The sequence below is a fragment of the Drosophila grimshawi genome, unplaced genomic scaffold (assembly GCF_018153295.1).
Source record: "Drosophila grimshawi isolate 15287-2541.00 unplaced genomic scaffold, ASM1815329v1 contig_311, whole genome shotgun sequence".
NCBI classification, from domain to species: Eukaryota; Metazoa; Arthropoda; class Insecta; order Diptera; family Drosophilidae; genus Drosophila; species Drosophila grimshawi.
Genome location: NW_025063098.1, coordinates 23,734,598 through 23,755,170, shown reverse-complemented (window position 1 = coordinate 23,755,170; position 20,573 = coordinate 23,734,598). Strand labels below are relative to the sequence as shown.

The 20,573-nt window shown below is 38.2% G+C and overlaps 3 protein-coding genes across 3 annotated transcripts; 2 read left to right on the top strand and 1 right to left on the bottom strand.

The window, feature by feature from the left end:
- The first annotated feature begins 4,711 nt into the window (after window positions 1-4,711).
- Window positions 4,712-8,191, top strand: LOC6568263 (zinc finger protein squeeze). The gene is made up of 2 exons (XM_001994626.3): window positions 4,712-5,421; window positions 6,146-8,191. The coding sequence occupies exons 1-2, from the start codon at window positions 4,999-5,001 to the stop codon at window positions 7,412-7,414; spliced, it is 1,692 nt and encodes a 563-aa protein (XP_001994662.1). The 5' UTR covers window positions 4,712-4,998; the 3' UTR covers window positions 7,415-8,191.
- An 8,005-nt stretch (window positions 8,192-16,196) lies between these two features.
- LOC6568264 lies at window positions 16,197-17,182 on the top strand. Its single transcript, XM_001994627.3, has one exon. It carries the CDS (start codon window positions 16,235-16,237, stop codon window positions 17,126-17,128), a length of 894 nt encoding a protein of 297 aa, XP_001994663.1. The 5' UTR covers window positions 16,197-16,234; the 3' UTR covers window positions 17,129-17,182.
- Window positions 17,183-17,716: 534 nt separating this feature from the next.
- Window positions 17,717-20,108, bottom strand: LOC6568265 (BRCA1-associated protein). Its single transcript, XM_001994628.3, has 5 exons — window positions 19,949-20,108; window positions 19,508-19,871; window positions 19,282-19,452; window positions 18,421-19,212; window positions 17,717-18,357 (listed from the first exon to the last, which is right to left on the bottom strand). The coding sequence occupies exons 1-5, from the start codon at window positions 20,040-20,042 to the stop codon at window positions 18,063-18,065; spliced, it is 1,716 nt and encodes a 571-aa protein (XP_001994664.2). The 5' UTR covers window positions 20,043-20,108; the 3' UTR covers window positions 17,717-18,062.
- Window positions 20,109-20,573: the final 465 nt, after the last annotated feature.

The following is a 20,573-nucleotide window of genomic DNA, read 5'->3' as shown; positions in this document are numbered from 1 at the left end:
CTATCGTACATTTGTATATCGATGTATTGAAAGTGGTGCCTGGCGCCAATTGGCAACAAAATTTGACTTTATATGAGGATAACAATTTAACTAAAGATGTATGTTGACAGGCTGCATATTTGGAATAACAGTCTTACCGTCGACCGATTTTTTCTAATTAAATAATATCTTAAAATAATGACAAGTCTTTATACTAGTAATTTTTATAATTAACCAAAATGCAGAATGCCACACAATGTGAATCGCACAAATTCGCATAAAAAATACAGGGTATAAGAAGGGCCGAAAAAACAGCACAACCAATCAGAGAAAAACCGGAATAAAACAGCCAGAGAGGCGCAGAGAATGCAAGAGCGAGACAAAGCACGCAACAGTGGTGGGCAAAAAACACACACATAAAAAACATAAACAAGCATTTTTTATAGCGTGCGCGAGAGAGACAGAGTGAGAGTGCTTGCACACACAGCCACACAAATACTCACTACGCTCACAGCTGCTTGTCGTTCGCAACGACATGAAAAAAGTTGAGTGATTTTTTTCAGTCGAGTTTTTGCCATCGAACCGAGCGGTTCTTCTTCTTCACACCCTGTCTATTTTGCTTTTTTCGTTGTGATTTGTCGTTCGCGTACGCACGGCATGTAAACAACGCGGGGCGAAACGAAGCCCACACCAGAAACGAAACGAATCGAAAGCGCGCTGTAAATCGCGCGTCTCCCTTCCCCCTCCCAGCATTTGCAATTAATCAAGGCGCCAAAATTAAGTCGCGCCAAATTTTGTATAAAAAGAGGGCAGCACAAGTGCAAAAAAAAAAAAAAAAACGAGTGTGTTGGTGTGTGTACATATATATTTTTGACGTGCGCGGCCATTTTTTTCCTTAGCACTCAAGTCTTTAATTGTATATGTGTGTGTTTCTGTGTGTGCTTAGTGTACTCAAAATTCGAAAGAGGAGAAACCTTAAAAAGCATAAATAGACAAAATTTAACAACTACAACGACAAAAAGTGAGTTATTTTCCAAAAGATGTAGGTAATAATGTGAGTAAATCGCTGAATGTAAACAAACGTAAAAATATATGTATAAATGCAAAAGCCACACAAGTCTTGCCATTCTGCCACCCACGCATGCCTGCCAAAAAGTGAAAACATAAAAGCACAAAAAAAAGTGTTGTGAAAGGAGAACAGGAGTTGAAGCGAAAATTTGAACACCATCTACCCCCTCCATCCTCCCCACGATCATAATAGGTCACAGAACACGTGCTTTTACTTTTACTACTACGCAAAATAGAAAAGGACAGCGCACAGAAAGCCAACAAAACAAAGCACACGACAATAATAACAAGAGCTATTTATAATTGGTTGGTACTTCAAAGTATGTTTTATTTGTACTTTATTGGGCAAATAGTTTTTTGCACCCGCTAACAGTGGTCAAATATTAACTGGGAAATGTGAAAGTCAATAATGCCATTTATCAAAACTAATGGTAGCTATTTATGATATTCTGAATTATTAGCTTCCTATCTTTTTCTTTATTTATTAAGTTGCAATCAAAAAACTTAATACACCAAAGAAATAAGTCTATGGAAATTAAAGGAATCTTTATATTACACATTTTGTTTGCATAGTTAAATTACTTCCGAACTTAAATCGAAATCAATAAACTGACAATTTCAAACAAAATTGCCACAGTGTGCACCGACGACGACTGGCAATATTTACCCACCACCACTCGTCCCTGGTCATTGCTTGACTTCTTTATGTGCCATTCATTCGGTGGCGGTTTGGTTTGTGTGTCGTCTTTTTTTATCTCCACTGTTTTTTACTCTCGCAGAATTTTTTTTCTTGTATTTTGCACATGTCGCCCCCGCTAGCCTTTTGTCGTTTATTTGCTTTGCACTACATGTTTGTATTTGGTTACTCTTTTTTTCTTTCTTTTTTTTGTTGTAGCATGCTTCTGTCCGGCTCTTCATTTGTTTATGTTGCTCACTCACTCGCTCTCTCCCGATAGATGTGCTGCTCAGCTGCGGTCGTTGCTTGCGCTCAATTAATTTTCGTTGATTCGTTTTTTGTACTTTATGTGTGCTAGTGTGTGTGTGTGTGTGCTAGTGTGTTTGTGTGCTCAGTGAATTTTTTTTGTGTATACCATTTTTTATGTATGTACATGTGTATGCTTCTGAACAGAGCAACGTTGGCGTTGGCATGCTTTTGGGGCCGGCCGAGTGATTCCCGTCTTTACTTGTACAACATGAGTACCAACATATGTATTTGTATGTGTGTGTATGAGTGTTTTATTAGTGTGTTTATTTGTTTGACGCTACTTTCAATAAATATGAAAATTAACTTCAACTGACAGTCTCATTTGCGTTTTACATTTATATCTCATCGACACAACTGGAATTATCATTTTTTTTTATTTATTTTTTTTATTTACAATTATTTATACACTCTTTTGCACACTCAACAAGCTGTCAGAGCATCCTGCGTTTTTGTCCCCTTCTCCCCGCTGCCCTTGCTGACGGACCGACGTCAGCAGCCGCCGCAACAACAACAACAACAACAACAACCGGTTCTTTTGACCAGCGAGCTATAAAAAAATGTTTTAAGAAAAAACCAAACCAAACACACACAAAAAAAACAAATTTGCTTCTGACGTCAACTGCGCAGCAGCAGCAGCGACAACAACAAAAAACACAGCTACGCAATGCGTTAATGTGTGTGTGTGTGTGTGCGTGTGCGTGTGTACCACTCACTCTCCGGTCACTCTCCCTCACAGTCTATCTCCCTCTCTCACTGTGTCTAATAACTCAATTTTGTTTTATTCTCCGCTGCGACGCGGCGCGCGCCAATTTGGTTTGTTTTTTTTTTATTATTGATTTCTGTGTTCAATTTTTTTACTCCTAATAAATAAATAACAAAGAGTAGGAAAAACTGATAATGAAAACATACGTAAAAAATCGAGAAACACCGCAGACAGACACCTGTGACAGGTATTTGTTTACAAATTCTCACTCATTCTCTTGCTGTTTTGTTTCTTTTTTCTTTATTTTTTTCGTTTGTGGGTCAGCAGTGAGTTTCGTTGCCCTCAAAGGATTATAAAGCTATCGAGTGAGAGCACACACACACACACACAGATATATAAATGTATTTGGATAAATAGTGGGAAAGTATTGAGAATGTGCCTAAAAGATAATGCTGAATAAAACCAACATTTATGTCGATAAACTCCACACGTACATACATTTATTATGCAGATAATTTTTTTTGGTTATTTTATGTAGGCTTTAAAACTATAAAACTATATACATCGAACATATCTTGTATGCATTTACATAGATATGACATTTTATCATTTACAAACAAACCTACACTTTTACCTTTTCATTTGTATTATCAACTCTTATCTCTGCTTTGATATTCGTTTGACACTAAATAGAAATACTGTCAATAGATTTACTGTCCATAAAATAAAAACAAACCATTTAAGTGCTAATGACGCCCAATATTGATTCATTAAAATTTATACCAAATGATATAAGTTGTTATAATGGCAATTTAAATACGATTTCGAGCAGAAAATATTACACATCATCTATAATAATTAGAATTGCATTATTTGTGGACTGTAGGGGTTAAATTTTAGTGGTTTCTATATTCTATGTACTAAAAAGCAAAAAAGAGATCTATCCATTTTAGTTATCCCAAACCTCTCTTTTTTTTTGTATTTCATTATTTGTACTAACGCTAATAGGATGACACTTCAAATTTGTTGAGCTATTCACAAGTCAAGATTTATTGAATAATGATAGTATTTTATTGAATCGGTGTGATTCCAGTTGACTCTGCATATCAATTAGATTTTTTTTTAAATTTAACTATTAACTATGTCGGCTTTCATATTTCTTACTTCCGATGTAAAGGTAGTTCAAATATGATTAGAATCTGCTTCCTTGCAGTTTCCAAATTCTGTCCATTCAATTTTAACGGATTATTTAATTTTACTCGTAACATAAAATGTAGCAATTTCTGTTTCCACTCAGTTCTTAAATGAATTCCTAATCCGATCCGTATATACATGTAGCCATGTTTTCATTCCTCAGTATATTTTAAGGTTCATCTGGCAGATTAGCAAGTTGCCCCATTTTCGTTTAGTTTTGTTCTTCGATTCGAGGTGATTGACACGTTCCTCTGGCGCCCCTGATTCTCTGCTGGCCTTTCTCGCTCTGCTCCACTCTGCTCGCTCCTCAGCTTGCCTCAAGTTTCGCTTGATAAATTGCATACAAATTTTAAAAGAAAAAAAGCAGAGGTAATTTTTTTTTTATTTAATTAAAATGTTGTGTTGTCACATCGACTTTTTTTTTGCTGCTCATAAGCGCCTTTTTTATTTTTTTATTTGTGTTTTTTTTTGGCATTGTTTTTTAGTGCAATTCTTGAGTTTTTTGTTGCTTTGCTTGCAACGACTTTTGTTTTACTTATTGCACGTTTAATTCATAAACAATTAATTAATTCATGCACATTTATGTTAAAATGCTGAAATGTATGTACAAAAAGTAGAAAAAATAATTTTATACATTTATGTATGTATGAATATGTTTTAAAAAAATCGAAAGCAAATGGAAAAAGTAGTTTATAAGTTCTGTCGACTCTACAGAAATTTGCGCCCAAAGCGACGGAAGCCTAAATAACAATTACAATATTTCTGTATTTTCAGCACAAACTGTCATTAAAAGAAAAAAGAAAAAAAAAAAAAAGACAGCAGAAGAAGAAGTTGTGTAAGCCGCTGCTGGGCCAAGTAAATTGACACTTGGAGCACCAAAAAAGCACGTCAATCGCACTCATTTTAGCCACGATCGTTGCACAGCTCGGTTCCGCTGCCTGCTCTCCCGCTTGCTGCCTGCCGCTTACCACCGTATATACTCATATATAACTAGTGGTCGAAAGAAGGCAGCAATCTGGACGCACGGACTATCGCCTATCGACCGCTGAACCTGGGCGGGCAGCCGCTTATGGCCGAGCTGCCTACAACGCCAAACGGCGCTGCCCTCGGCGCTGGTGGCGATTATCTGCATCGTTCCATCGACCAGCTGCGCACACTCAGCCATCTGACGCAGGCGGATCTGCGCACTGCGCAGCTGGTCCACGATTACAAGCCCTTCAACATCAGCGAGTTCCGCCAGAACGTTGAGCGTCTGGACTACTCCCTGAAGAACGGTCTCGTCCAGCAGCAGCAAATACTTGTCGAACAGCATCAGCCAACGCATCAGCATGATCCCGACCAACAGCAACAGCAGCAGCAGCAGCAACAGCAATCTCAGCAGCCGCAACAGCAGCAGCAGCAGTTGCATCATCAGCCGCAGCTAAAGGGCAACTATAGTGCGCCCAGTTCGCCACCAACGCCGACACAGCTCAGCGAGCAGCAGGAGCAGAAAGTGAGTACGCCTCTCTAAGGAGTATAAGATTATATCAAATTTGAAATCAGTCTATTAATCTATCTGGGCTATGATATATTTTTGAAATTGTAATAGAACTACAACTATTTTTATGGATATCAAATGTATAGTCCATTATTTTTCCAAGTTCTTCTCATTTCATTCAGTTATCAAAGCTAAATACTTCCGGAAACTAGACTCGATATTTTCAATATAATTTTTCCAAAGAACAAATTACAAATTATTTTAGAGAGTGAATACCTTCCTCCAAAAGTATATGTATAAGGAGTTATAAATTGGAATATTTAATTTTACATGTAAAAAATACTTTATTTGTAGTCTTTTGAGTACAGGATTTTTGTAACCCAAAAAACTCAAAACATTTTGGGCTTTGTATGTTTTGTTTAACAATACTTTTAAACGGTCAAAGTTTTTATTACTGACTTATTAGCTATACAAATTTGAAATGAATATAAAACAGTTGTATATATAGATATTATTTTATAAGCTTGAAACTGGATCGGAAAATTAATTAAAACTGAAACTGAAAACTATATAAGCGATCACTGCATAATAAATTGTGTTGTCGATGGCGTCATTCTTTTCAATCTCTATCCCGAAATCCAAATTAATAGCTGTTATTAGTTAAATGTAGGTAAACAATTTAAAGTTAAATGAAACAACAAAATACTAATTGCAGTTCTATTAATTCACATCATTCCAGTATGATCCGAGTCGATCGCCATCGCGTCAGCAGGGCAGCAATGGCAGCAACGGCTCATCGCCGGAGGATCAGCGCCAGGGGGAACAGACAAAGCCGTACAAGTGCGGATCATGCAGCAAATCGTTTGCCAACTCATCGTATCTGTCGCAGCACACTCGCATCCATTTGGGCATCAAGCCGTACCGCTGCGAGATCTGTCAGCGCAAGTTCACCCAATTGTCGCACCTACAGCAGCACATACGCACCCATACGGGCGATAAGCCGTACAAGTGCCGGCATGCCGGCTGCCCCAAGGCCTTCTCACAGCTGTCGAATTTGCAGTCGCATTCGCGATGCCATCAGACGGACAAACCCTTCAAATGCAACTCGTGCTACAAGTGCTTTGGCGATGAGGTGACGCTGCTCGAGCACATACCCAAGCACAAGGACTCGAAGCATCTGAAGACGCACATCTGTCAGCTGTGCGGCAAGTCCTACACGCAGGAGACCTATCTCCAAAAGCATCTGCAGAAGCACGCCGAGAAGGCGGAAAAACAGCAGCAACGACACACGGCACCAGCCGTTGCCAATCTGCAGCAGCATGTGCCCGCCGGCGGCATTGGACTGAATCTGCAGCGTCAGGCCATGAGCGATGCCAATGCCGTGTATTGGGCTAAAATGGGCGCGGATAGCGCCGCCGCCACTCTAGCGGAGGCTATACAACAGCAGCTGCCGCAGGCTAACGGCACCACGTATGCCAACTTTGCAACACTCCAGCAGCATCAGCAGCAGCAACATCAGCAGCAGGAGCTGCTGCAGCAGCATCATCAGCGCTTGGCCAACGGCGGTGGCGAAACGCCTGGTCATTCGCATAGTCCGCACGATGAGGCCGGTGAGGATTTGGTGTTGCGTCAAACCACTCCACAACATCATCTCCAGCAGCAGCAGCAGCAACAACAACAGCAGCAGCAGCAACAACAACACCAGCAGCAGCAACAACAGCAGGCGGCCCATTCGCATTCACCCGGACCCGGCTCCTCTGCCTTTACACCGCTGAGTGCGAGCGTTGGCCCGCCCCCTTCGCATCTACAGCAGCATCGTGGGCCGCCTTCAGCTACCGCCGCTTATCTTTACCAGCAGAATGCCGCTGCCGCCGCTGCAGCGTTTCCCACGCAACTAATCTCGCTGCATCAGATTCGCAACTATGCCCATCAGCCCGGGGCTGGGCTCATTCCCAGCGATCATTTGGCGCTCGGCCTCAGTGCCATGTCCAAGGAAAAGGCGCAATAGTATCGGGCCACTGCCGCCCACAAAAGGCAGCCAAAAGAGCAACAGCTACGATGACAACAATAGGCTTAAGTTTGCTAGTAAGTTAGCTTTAGTTTAGGACGAGGCTAAATGCGATGTACTGTCAACGATTTGGTTACTTGCCATCCTTGATGTAGCACAGCATAGCAAAGTGTGCAACCTGATTATGATGCCAAAATACTGTGCTGTGCTACATTGATGCATTTTCACAAATTCCATTAACCCTCTCAGCACTGCCTCACACGAAACAAAAAAGACCATAGTTAAACCAGGTATTGACAGCAGCTCTATACACCGCAGCCTCCGTTTGGACTATGTTTATCCAAACACAACTCAGGACTTTTCAATTTAGCTTTTAACACAAATCTATAACTTTTAAGCAATATTTACAATGGGAGGATAAATCACGAGAAAAAAAGCTCTAAACCACTTGATATTTTGTGTGGTTTACAGTTTTTGGTCACATATTATGCATCTTAAGTCTGTACAACAACCTATAATATAGAGTATCATAGGTGCCGTACAAAGTACTGCGATAGTTCTGTATACACACACAATTGTACATACGTACAAGTCAACGTATCAACGTAGTTAATACAATCATCAAATTTGTATCTAATTAAATTAAGCTAAAAACTCGTATCAATATTGAATAAGGACTTTTTATATATTTATGCGACTTGGAAGCAGAGTTGACGGCCGAAGTTTATTTAAAGCAAAACAATGTATAAAAATAAAATAAAAAAATAATGAATAAAAATTGGAAAATATTTATAAAGTATTACACTATGGATTCTTAATGCATTTTTGTCGACTGTTTCTAAATAATTTGGCAACCGCAGGACACACATTTTATCACCGTTGAAGAATCAAAAGATGCAACGATGTAGAAAAAGTGCACGTAATCCGCTTATGTTGATCAAAAGGACACGTAGAAAAAGTCCTTCGTATTGAATATGCAGAAGGCGACACAGGAGATTTATGTACTTAGGAATGCATCCAGGCAGCGATTCTATCCCTCAGTTCAACCGACACCAAGATGTATTCAAACACCAATCTTAATTGGGAACAGCTGCTGTTGCTGCTCGCTGTCGCAGTTGAAGATTATTGATGGATTTGCTTGATTAAGAATAATTTGGATATGTGACCAGTGCCATTAAGTTAAATTTAGATATTACACTATACGAGTAGCACAAACTTTGAAACGGATGTGCGAATTAATAATGCAGTAAAATTCATGAAAATTAATATTCGTTTTTTTGTTTTGTTTTGGCTTTTGTGTTACTCACCTAATGAGATACTCTTTAAAAGGGGCATATCTCTTGATTTAGTAAATATAATTCTGATGTTTTAATATTATCATTTATTATCAATTTATGGTTATTATATCTGAATGATTGTTATATCTAACTTCTAGATTTGATATATTTTACTGTGTAATATTCACAATCTGGGAGGGTATTTCGAATTCTGCACCCCAAAGAAAGCGGTTTTATATTTATTTTTCATATTTGGCTCATGTATATGAAGTCTTTTTTTTCGTAGCTACAATCATCTGCTTTTAAAGTCTACTAAGCACATCACGAATTTCTACTTATGGATAGAAGTGTCCACTTCAAAAATGAGTACATCAAAAGGTTCTCGAGCTTAAAAACTTTGAGATTTTGCTTGCCGAGCATAGCTGGCTTTAATTGTAAAATAGAATGGAAGAAAAATTAGGCAATTTATATGTTTATATAAGTTTTGTGAATATATAAGAGATATGGAAAACAAGTCTACTAATTATCTATAATGCTTATATTAAGCTTAATTTATAAATAAGTATATATATATGCATTTTATACAAGCAACTACACATTTCACAATAAATTAATTTCATGCCAAATTAATAAGCAAAAACAAAAAGTAAATCCGTACAGCAACAACAAAAAAAAGAATAAATAAAAAAAGAAAAGAAAAACCGCTAAACCATCAAAAACCAGTTCCAAATTCTTAACAGGTGTTTTGAGTCAGCGTCTGTTGCGAGCGTTTGAATACCATTATTAATAACAGCAAATTGTGTTAAACATATATAAAGACGGGCAAATAAAAACAAACATGCAATAAAATGAGCGAAACAACGAATTTTATGATATTTTAATAGGGCCCATAAAAGTAAGCTTCTCTGATGGGGTCGTTAAATTTGGGTAAACGGCCGAACATCCTCTGGCAATTGAATGGAAACAATGGGCACCCACAAGGAGTCAATGAAACGCACAACTTAAAATTGCAAAAGGACCTAAAAGGGTTTCGGCAATTGTCTGTTTGTCAACAAGGCCTTGCAATGAAAACAATGAAATTTAAGGATATTTGTGAAGCATTTCGGCACGAGTGATCCTCAGCGATCCTTAGCATCCTTTTTTCTGCTTTTTTTTTGCAACACAACAACCCTACTTTAAGGATTGCTGGCAATAAACCAACAAATCATCGCTAAACCCGTCAAAGATCGGCACACAAAAGAGCGAACCGACAGAATTGGCAACACACCGCAGAGCACAACTTCGCCAAAACCGAAACAAAGATCGTCAGACAAAGACAATAATACCGATTGATAATCGATCATTTGGCAGTTTTTGGCCATTGTGCCAATGTGGTAGTAGAAAGGGAAATTTGCCAATTGTTTATGCAACCCTATCTCACTTTCTCTATCTCTCTCTTTAGCTGCTGAAGTGAGATCTCTTTATATCGAGGGCGCTACGCAATGTTTGCCAATAATTTAATTGATAAATTATTTGATTTTTGCTGCTACTACCTTGAGATCGCATCGATCATAAACGCAGCGAAGCATTCGACTTGGGTCGTAGATAAGTTTGAATATGCGACTGCTTAGTCATTGATTAGCATATCAATATACGTTATTATAAATGCACTAATGATCATGGGATTGTTTGGCTCTGCTATCTTTGTTTACCTGATCTCACAGTTTCTGGGGTGGCCCTTTGTCAGATTCGGGTTTGGACTGTCATGTCATGTTGGGTGCTGAAATCATCACGAAGCTGTTCCTCTTTACTTTTCTTCTGTGTGCATCATCAGCCTTTGTTATGTTAACTATGAGAAAAAAAAAATATGTATGTGTAGCTGAGCATCTATCCTGGCACAGGATCCTTACGCTCACTGTCACTTTTTTTGTTTTTGAGCCACTGGCATGATCGATATGATAATTAGAATGCAATGCCTGAGGTCACATTGGAAAGTAAGTTGACAAAAAATGAGAGGCATCTGCCTAGAGGCAGAGACATTAAACTGCAGTAAAAAAGGGATACTAGCTGGGAAATACAAGAAGCAGGAAGAAGTCCCATAAAAAAGTAAAATGAATTGAGTATAAAAAGTAAGTGAAAGCAGCATGTAAAAAGATGTTATAAAGAAAATTTATAGAAATTAAAGAACTTGCTAATATAAACGCTAGTAAATAAAGAAAGGATTTTATTAAAAATGTTAATCTTTTCTTATTAAGCAAGTAAAGGAATATACGAAAACCCTACTTCTAAACTTCCAAATTGTTAACAAAAAAAAAAGAAAGAAGAAAAATACCAACTTATGGTCACAAGAGTCGCCCTCCAGCGCATCTTTGTGTCCTAAGGCAATATGCAAATGAAAATTACAATGATTTAAATATGCTGTATGTGTGATTTCAATGCCAAAAGATAATTTGATGCTGTAGAAAGGCGGCATCAATGCCATCAATAGATTTATGGTTTCTAAACTCCAGACATAATCAAAACACACAGAATTGCTTGGGCCGATGATGATCCGAGTGGGTATTCACTCAGGGGTGCTCGGGGGTTGCACAACCCCTCAGATCACAAAACGCCTTCAGATGTGAGTTTAGCATAAGAAAAGGGACTCTGGTTCGATGCTGCGGCGTGTGAAGCCCTTTTTTTTTCTGACTATATGCGTGTAAAATGTAACCCGTGCATTTTCGCAAAAGCATTTAGTCGCCATTCAGCGATTCTTATGGATAAACTATTTATGAAATTATTACACAATGCGCACAATATGTATTGAGTGGGGTGTTCCGATTAGCTCGGTTCAGTTTTCAGAGGAGAGGTGTGTATGTTTTTCCCATAACTTCTTGTTGGCTGTGTGCGCCTTTTTTGTTGTCATTCTACTACCACAACTGGCGGCATTTAGCGATCTTCCATTCTTTAGCAATTTTTGCATATTGGTTTCACGAATACCTTTGTTGGCCTCATCTCCATTTGTAGCTTCGCCATTCAGCGCATTGTTCGATTCTAATAAGGTGCGATATTGTGAAATTTGATGCGATTTTCGTCTATTATTATATTTTGCACCCTTCCATTTTGATTCGGTTTTTGCACACTTTGTGTTTGCCTTCCGATTTCGAATGCACCTTGTCTACACAATGGGTTTAATTGCTGAGGTTTTTTTTTGTGGCATTGTGCGGAGTTTATTGGCATAGAGTTTCCCCCAACTGATTATCTTTTCGATTGGTATGTTATTGATGCTTTTCTATATTTTGTCAAATTGCCAAATTTGTAGACGTTTAATTATGGGTTTGATGTTAATTCGCATCGATTAGCACTTTATTGACGCTGATCGCTGACTGACGATATCTTGTAGGCTCTGACGTTCTCTTGCGAATAAATAAGCTGAGTGGCATTAAAGTAAACTATTTATGATACGAATACAAACATAAATTTAACTTTTAACTCAGTTTTTTGCACATTTAACATACACATAGCAGATTGCGAGAAAGCAAAACACTTAATTACATATTTTTGAGTATAAAAAAGAATTTAATTTATTGCTCCATTCCCAGTCTCATAAAGTTGATTTGTCAAATTTCAACTCATTTTTAAGGTGAGCGTATTTATTAATAATGTATGCAAATTGTTTCAAATTATTGTAATCAACGCTCCATAACTAATATCATTTAAAAAGAAGATAATTTGAAGATTTGAATAATTTTTCTTATACTTACTCTTATACGCTCTTTAACTCTTTACTCAACAATAAATGAATTTTGTAAAATATGAAACTGCATAGCCTTTAAAAGACTTGATCAAATTTGAATTAAAAATTTGTCTTAAATTATTATTGCTATTTTTTTATTTATTATATTTTCACTAAAGAGTAGCGTGAACTTTTCAAAAGTACTTCTCATTAATTTTTAAAAACTCATAATTTTTTTTAATTTTACCCTTACTTTGGACAATATGCAAATATTTACAAAAACAATAAAACCCATTTAACCAGCGACATTTTTTTTAACAAACATATCCCTTTAGAGAGCCACTTAAAAACACAATCCAAAGCACGTGTTCATCTAACTCGAAGGAAAACTACGCAATTTGTAATCCTGTTTTGAAAGCAACAAAAATGACGCACTAACATAAATTTAATTAACATTTTCACGCTATCCTTTGGGGCAAAAAAAAAACGTATAAATATAAAAAAAAATTCTATTGTAAAAAGGTTTAAAGACTCCACAAGAAAAAAAACGTCAGAATCTAAAAATTTACAGTAACGAATTAACAATACTCATTCACAAGCCCAAATAAAATGTAAAAAAAACTTGTCACACAGCATTTTAACATATGTACAAAAGGTCTCCTGTGGAAAAAAAAACCCGCGCTAAAAAACGAGACCCAATTATAAACGACTTTTTTTTTGTAGTCAAGCATAAAAAATGCAACCTTAAAAAAATGGGTTAAAAAAATTGACGAGCTGAATAAAAGGCTCATGCAGCAAGGATGCGCTCGCAGCCTGATGATTTTTTTTAAGCGAGGACAGCGAAAAAAAAAAAACGTTCATCCAAAAAAGTATGCAACGGGCGGCCTTTAGAAGCTCATTTGAATATTTGGCGCTGGAAATTTTCTCACGATTTTTTTTCTTTCTTTTTTTTCTACGTTCAAGTCTCAGGGCTAAGACTACCCACAGGTCTGGGTGACGATCAAGGATAATAGATGAACGTCTCACACACACACACACACGCATAAGGAAGACAGCTACAAAAAAAATCCGGATTTTTTTGCCTCATTTCCATGCGGACGCGCTAAGAAATGCTTAAGAAGCAGCTCAGCAAAAGGGTGAGCACACAATAGGATAAAAAGCGCTTAATTTATGCACGACACGTTCGCGGATCGGACGCGGCTGCAGAAGAAGGGTTGAACAGCGTAATCCTCGCCCAGGATATCTGTGCATCCCGTTTGCTCAACGAGCGTCCGCTCCTCCAGCCCATTTGCATATTTGATCAAGTCCTTTTGTCAAGGGTGCGTCAGGGTCAGCATCATTTTTCATTTCTCCTATAAAAAAAAAAGAAAAAAAATGTTCTTTCAAATAGAAAAATACGCAAATTATTCAAATATTTTCTTAATGCGTTGCAAAGGCCCATATAAAATGTCAGTCGAGTCAAAGTCGAATCCATTACATGCTTTAATTAAAAGCAGCCCGCATCCATTTAATATACTAAATCGAATTCTTACAACAAGTTTCCATTACGAATTTGCTTAATATTTTTCTAGATCGCTGCCTGACTGAGTCATCTGCCACGTAACCTTTTTAGCTTGTAGGTAGGACATCTATGCAAATCAACGCAAGGAGTCAGCCGCAGGCTGTGGACAAAGCTATCCGGGGATAAGAAAGGAATATTGTGCGGCTTGTGTCCTCCTTTTGAAAACGCATTGGGTTGCTATTTGTTTATCTATTTTACATATTCAGTCTTTGTGAATGTTTTGTGCGCATTGTAAAAGTTTTAAATCAATATTTGTTCATTAGTCATGTTCAATAATTCTAATTATTATAATTTATTTCCATCTCCAAGGACGGCAAATAAAATAAAACGAAGCAGCTGCGCTTTACTCACCATTTTTTTCGGATAGAGAAAATGATGAGTTTTTAACAAATTTAAAGAAATGTAAACTGGAACTCATAATTCAGACTGAGAGAATTATGAACTTTAAATCTTAAAAAAAAAAGAAAACTTGACTTGGAGCCTGCAAGCATATTTAAACTTTTAATAGTTAAATTGATTGTAATAAATCAAAGCTTTTAGTTGTAAACATCAGTGTTAATTTTATGTTTTAAAAGTCACAGAATTTATCTTAATTTTATTTAGATAAAAAAATATTCAATGATAAAAATGCTTTGCGTTTAACATACGGAGACTCTATTTTGATATATTTTAGGTTATTTTTTGCGCAATATTATATCGAGAATATAGTCTATTCTTAATTTAAATAAAATATATTATTTGGTTGGTCTAATTGGACTGACTTTAAATTGGGACTGACGAAGACCCGCTTTAGATTATTTTTAAAACATCATTCATTGAGAAAGCAGATGAACAGATTCTACTATCTTTGTTTTACAATAAAGAAGATGGATGAAGTATTATTAATTATAAGAAGATCTCTAACTTTTCTTATACACAATTTTGTATTTTTTTTTCAATTTTAACGGGGCTCCAAACGATTTAGATTAATAGATGTGCCCTTTTTATATAAAAAGTTTCCAAAGTCATCTAGAGACTCAATGTGACAACATACAAGGCTTGTTGTATACAAGCATTCCAAAGTCATCTAGCAGAAACAATCAGACAATATGACATCAAGAGATAACAATATAAAAATCCATCAAACTCTATTAAATTAATTAGCAAAGTCAAAAATAAAATATGCAAAAATTATACAGTCGCTAAAAATTGACAAAATACAAACATTTAATAAGTATGCACAAAGCTGCGAATGTTCGTATCAAACAGCTGTATTTTTATGATTAAAATTAATTAATTTTAAATAATTACAGACCCCAGATGAAGCAACCTGACGACCCGGGAATTGACTGGAGATGGACAGACATGCATATAAACAAATCGATCTGACTGACCTCACACCAAACTGGTTAACTTGTGCCAAACTTAATTTTTGACGGGTTCATATTTTGTGAGGGGTCTGCAGAGCAGGGCATCTTTAGGAGTGGAGGGGAGAGTGAAGAGAGCTGCGCTTCAATAGATTAAAAAATCAGCGCGTTTAAAGTTGCGCTTGTAAGCAAAATGGACAAACGACAGCTAAAATTGCTGGCAAGCATACCAAAAAAGAAAAAAATAAATTAATTACAATAAATGATTGATTGAATACCAGTTGATGGATGCTGAGCGGAAGGGCAGGGGAAAATACGGCCATTAAAAACTTTGTTAGAGACTAATTCTTGTGCTTTGTTTTATAAATACAGTAGTCACTCGGAAATCCGAAAATAATGGTCGTAATTTTAACACACTAGATATTTATAATAAAGACAATATTTTTTAGTGTTTCTTCTTTTTAAACTATTTTGAGTTCATGACAACCATAGTCTATGGCAGTGTCCAATCAATCAATTACATTAAAAGCAGTAAAATCGATTTAATATATTTTTAAATGTATTTTTTTGTTGGCTAAACTTATTCACATCGTTGAAACGTCAAATTTGAATTATCAAGCGACCACTGTCTTTGCCATCATATTTAATTTAAGTGAAGATTCGGTTTCTAGTCAAACCGGTAATAAAGAATCGCAACCGAATCAGCTTTCGAAATTAATAAGCAAATATGTTGAATTCATTTTTGATTCTTGGTTAAATTTTGTAATAAGCATTGCTCAGACCTACTTTCTTTTTCATTTTACCTTTCAAAAATCAAAGCAGTCAAGAAAAAATACAGAGCAAAATTTTGTCTTATTGCTATTCACATAAAAATATATCATTTCATCTTATAATCTACATCCCTTATTCCTTGCTCGTATATTATTTTTTCCAAAAATCAAAATGTTTACTGCTTGTCCGGATGAGTTGCCCAATCCGCACAAGAATTGTCTGAAAGAGATGCTCAACACGCTAATCTGCAACGATCAGGATGTGAAGCGTTTGAACACAGAACTCAGAAACATTCAGCTGGAGCTCAAGGAGGAGCTACGAAAAATTGAGAAGGCCCACGAGGAGTGCGCCGACGTAAAGGCTAAACACTTGCGAAAGAATCAATTATGTGATGTGGACGAGGATCTAACCGAGTATACAAAGCGCATTATCGATCTGGACGAGGTGAAGCACATCTATACAAAACGCTGCGAGGAGATACGCATGCGACGGGACAGCATTATCCTGTATGGCAGGCAGTGCCTGCAGGCCTACGGCGAGGAGAAGTGCAAGTTTCGATCCTTTCACGAGAACACCGTGGATTACATTAAGCGCACGGCAACGCTGTCACAGGATCAGCAGGTTATTCATCGCTGCGAGCGTGATATTTGCGAGATGCACAAGAGATTCGTCAAAGAGGTGGCCAATCTAAAGCAGTGCGAATCCCAATTGCAGCCCTTCTTCAAACTGCTGCAGGATTCCGATCCGAATGTGTACTGTGAGTGCTGTTGCTTCAAGGACTACGAATGGGTGCCGCAGGGCAAAAGTATGGAAGCAGTCGAAGCCGTTGCCAAAGAGATGAAGGAGAAGATGGGCAAGACTCTGGTGGCCGCATTCGCCCAGCTCCATCTTCATATGCCGCAGGACATGTACGGATTCATCGCGGGCTATCTCATGAATGTCGAGCACAATGAGCAGGAGGTTAAAAAGAAGCTAAATCTGTTCGAGGATCCCGAAGACGTCCACTCAAAGGAGCTGCCGGATCCAACATATCACTGTGACACCGATTGTCCTAAAGCACAGTAATTGCTTCTATAAAAAAATTAATTTGTTTACATATTCAAGAATATATTAAAATTATTTAAAATCCATTTGAAATATGCTAATCATATTTGGTTTCTAAAAGTGAATATTTTCCGGATTTTCTTGTATTAAGCAAAGTTCTCTGGTTAAAGACAAAATGTTTTAAGGATTTGGTAATCGATGAAAGTACTATATTGAAGAGCTGATGTAGGCAAAGATTGCCCTTGAATTATAAGCTTTCTGTTAGGTATTGTTTTGAATTCATTTAGTTAAATATTTCTTTAGTATTTTGTATAAATCGATTGATTCATTTTTGAGCTGTATGATTTATAAGTTCCATTTTTGTTTATTTAAATATTTTTTACCAGAACTTAGTATTTTATCGATAGCTTTTATGGATGTACTACGGATGCAATTCAGACAAATAGCTTTCATAAAATCAAATGACTTCCAGTTGATTATAAATCATAAGCACGATATTTTCTTGCACATTCACCGAACTTTTCACTGACTTATTTTCTGACCAACTGCAATGGTCTAAAAAAAGATGAGCATATTTCACAAACTTTATTCGATTTATCACAACACACATTAATGTTTATGGTTTATTTTTAATGAATAGCAATACACAATACACTCGGATAGTAGAGATGCTTACAAATGAATATGAAAATAAGTATATATTAGCATTTAATCATATTGGATAAATATATATATGTTATAGCATTTTGCTTCACAAAGGAAATCACATATAGAGTTTTTCTTGTTGTTGGATGTTGTTGCATTCTCAGATCATAACTAGACATTTAGTTCATTTTAGGCATAGGATTACTTGCAACATAAATTCGAATTTATTTAGATGTGCTTTAAAATGCAGCGACCAGTTTATTTTGAAACGATTTCGAACGCAAACTCTTAAATAAAAAACTGTAGACGACTATTTATTGCGACGGTTGCCGCGACGCGAGCTGCTCGGCGGATCCTTGTCCATAACGCCGGTGATGGTGGAGCCCGACAGCTCCGTGTTGGCCATCTTCTGTTGTGTGTCCAGAAAGAACATGACGTCGCGCAGCTGCTCCTTGAGATCGGTGACCTCCTTGTCGTGACTGTGCTTGAACTCATTGTACTGCACCTCTAGATTCTTGTATTTCTGATGCCACGACGACTGATTGTTCTGCAAGGCTTTGGACAACTCGCGCTCTTCCGTCAGCTGTTTTATCATCTCCTTCATTCTGCCGATGCAAAGTAATAAAATTGAATAAGATTATCTCACAGCGGGCTATGTGATTACTCACTTGGTTGCATGATGCGCCAGCTTACGTTCCAGACTCAGCTTCTCCTTCTGCATGCTCTGTTGCAGCTGCTGCAGCTCAGTTATCTCCGTTTTTGCCTCATTGGCATCCACCTTAAAAGTTTGCCACTCCTGCTCCAAACGTTCCATGCGCTCCTCATAATATTTGCGCTGTGTGTCCAGCTGCGAGGTCAGCAGATAAGTGAACTCCATTTGCATGGAATCGATTTTCTCCTCGCGCTCATCCTTCTCGGTTTGTGAAGCAACCAGCTTGCCATCGGATTTATTTTGGAACAGGCGATGCACGAAATTATCGCCAGCGTAATCCCATACGCTCGAGGTGCCCAGCTGCATGGCAAAGGTGTGATTGGTGGCACGATAATGAGCGGCTGCATGGCCGCCCTGATAGCGCCCACAGCCGACGTGGCCACAGATCAAACAGATCCACAGGGAATCGGTGCCTTCGCACTCCATGCACACCGAGTCCTCGATCAGCTCGGGGGTTTGCACATGACGGCACACCGGGCACGTGGAATCGCCCCACTTCATCAGGCAGCTGGCGTGAAAGGCATGATTACAGAGTATGGTCAGCACGCCATCGACGCTTTCGTCCATGCGCTCCAGGCAGACAGGACATGTCGGCAGCTCCGTATGCCCCAGCGGCGGCAGGCCATTGTCTCCACGCTCCACCTCCGACACCCAGACGGCATGACACAGCGAATCCGGCTCCAAAGAGTTGTATGCAATGCCATTATATGATTTATAAAACTCCAGCGCCGACTCATTTGAGCGAAATCTGGAAAGGAAGACGAACAAAATGTTCATAGAAATCATGTTAAACCTTGCCGGGATTTACTGCACTTACTCCAGCAGCACCATAAACTGATTGGGACTGCCGTCGCGCACGATGCGCACATGCCTGATCTCGGCGTGACATGGCGCAATAAAGTTCAGCAAATCGTGGCAATTTAGGGTCGCCGGCACAGCCAGCAGACACAGCTGATTCGAGGGTGCCTCCTTGATGGCCTTGCGCTCGCTGCAAGCACAAACATATTACTTTGTTGTAGATGACAATGGTTCTACTTACTCACTTTTTCTTGTACAGATGTATAATGCCTTTGGTCACCTCCACAATGGGATTGCCCGAAAAGTAGCCGATTTCCTGTGGAAAATTCGAGGCGGTCACTTGTGAGTCATCGCCGCCGCGCGGCGTTGTCTCGCGAGAGCTGCCCGCCGTCGGACTATTCGAGCCGTGCTGCTGCAGTGCGGCGGCCCAGTTCATTTTTGTGGAGGATTCGTCGTTGTTGTCTTCGGTTTTCAGTTCGCTGCTCCAACGTTGATTTGTGTACGTCTCGATGATGATGTCGCGCGTCTGGCGAAGTCCTCGATCTCTTTCGCGCTCCTTCTGCACACGCGGATTGGTCGGATGCTCCGCGGAGACGGCTCCTTCTTGTTCTGCCAAAAAACACAATAAAATGATTTAGTAAAAATAAACGCAAAAAATTCCTTTGTCATGGGACGAGTTGATTTACCTGCACTAGCTTCCAAATCGACTTCGATTTTGATGACACACAAGGATATGTTTTCTAGCATTACACAAGCATTATTTGTTTCAATTTGGAGCATCTGAAATCATATTCATTGTCAGATTTGCAGAAATTTCACAAATTGTTTTATTGAGTGCACAACAAAAACTCGATAGAAAACATATGAGCGATGAGTAACCAAATAATACCTCAAAAAATACTAGTCGTTATCGATAGCGATATCAACAAACAACTCTAACCAACACTGATAAATGTAAAATTCAACGTACTCATTTTGAAATAGATTTTGTTTTGAAAAAAAAAGCCGGAATATCTATTAAAATATCTGACGAATAAGTGACTACTTTGTTCTTGTTTTCACATACAGCTGGTGGGGCCCAGCAGCTGTTTAAATTATACATTTAATGTAAATATTAGGCTTAAAACTTGTTTTCGTTATGCTTTTGCTTCTCCATTACAACAACTAACGGCTTTAAATTTTTTCTCACTCTCATCCGCTCTCTTCGCTCCAACTGTTGCCCAATTAACTTGCAACGATTAAGTTTCGCTTTCAGTGGCCGCGTCACTCGGCTTGGCTCAGCGCTCTTCGGCTTTAGTTGGCCAGCACGTA

Excerpts from the sequence above, each read along its gene's own strand:
- LOC6568263 (XM_001994626.3), top strand. The coding sequence starts at position 4,999 with ATGGCCGAGCTGCCTACAACGCCAAACGGCGCTGCCCTCGGCGCTGGT. Across the intron at positions 5,422-6,145 it reads GCGAGCAGCAGGAGCAGAAA|TATGATCCGAGTCGATCGCC; the intron begins GTGAGTACGCCT and ends ACATCATTCCAG.
- LOC6568264 (XM_001994627.3), top strand. The coding sequence starts at position 16,235 with ATGTTTACTGCTTGTCCGGATGAGTTGCCCAATCCGCACAAGAATTGT.
- LOC6568265 (XM_001994628.3), bottom strand. The coding sequence starts at position 20,042 with ATGCTCCAAATTGAAACAAATAATGCTTGTGTAATGCTAGAAAACATA. Across the intron at positions 19,872-19,948 it reads CGATTTGGAAGCTAGTGCAG|AACAAGAAGGAGCCGTCTCC; the intron begins GTAAATCAACTC and ends GTTTTTTGGCAG. Across the intron at positions 18,358-18,420 it reads CTGGCGCATCATGCAACCAA|AATGAAGGAGATGATAAAAC; the intron begins GTGAGTAATCAC and ends TTGCATCGGCAG.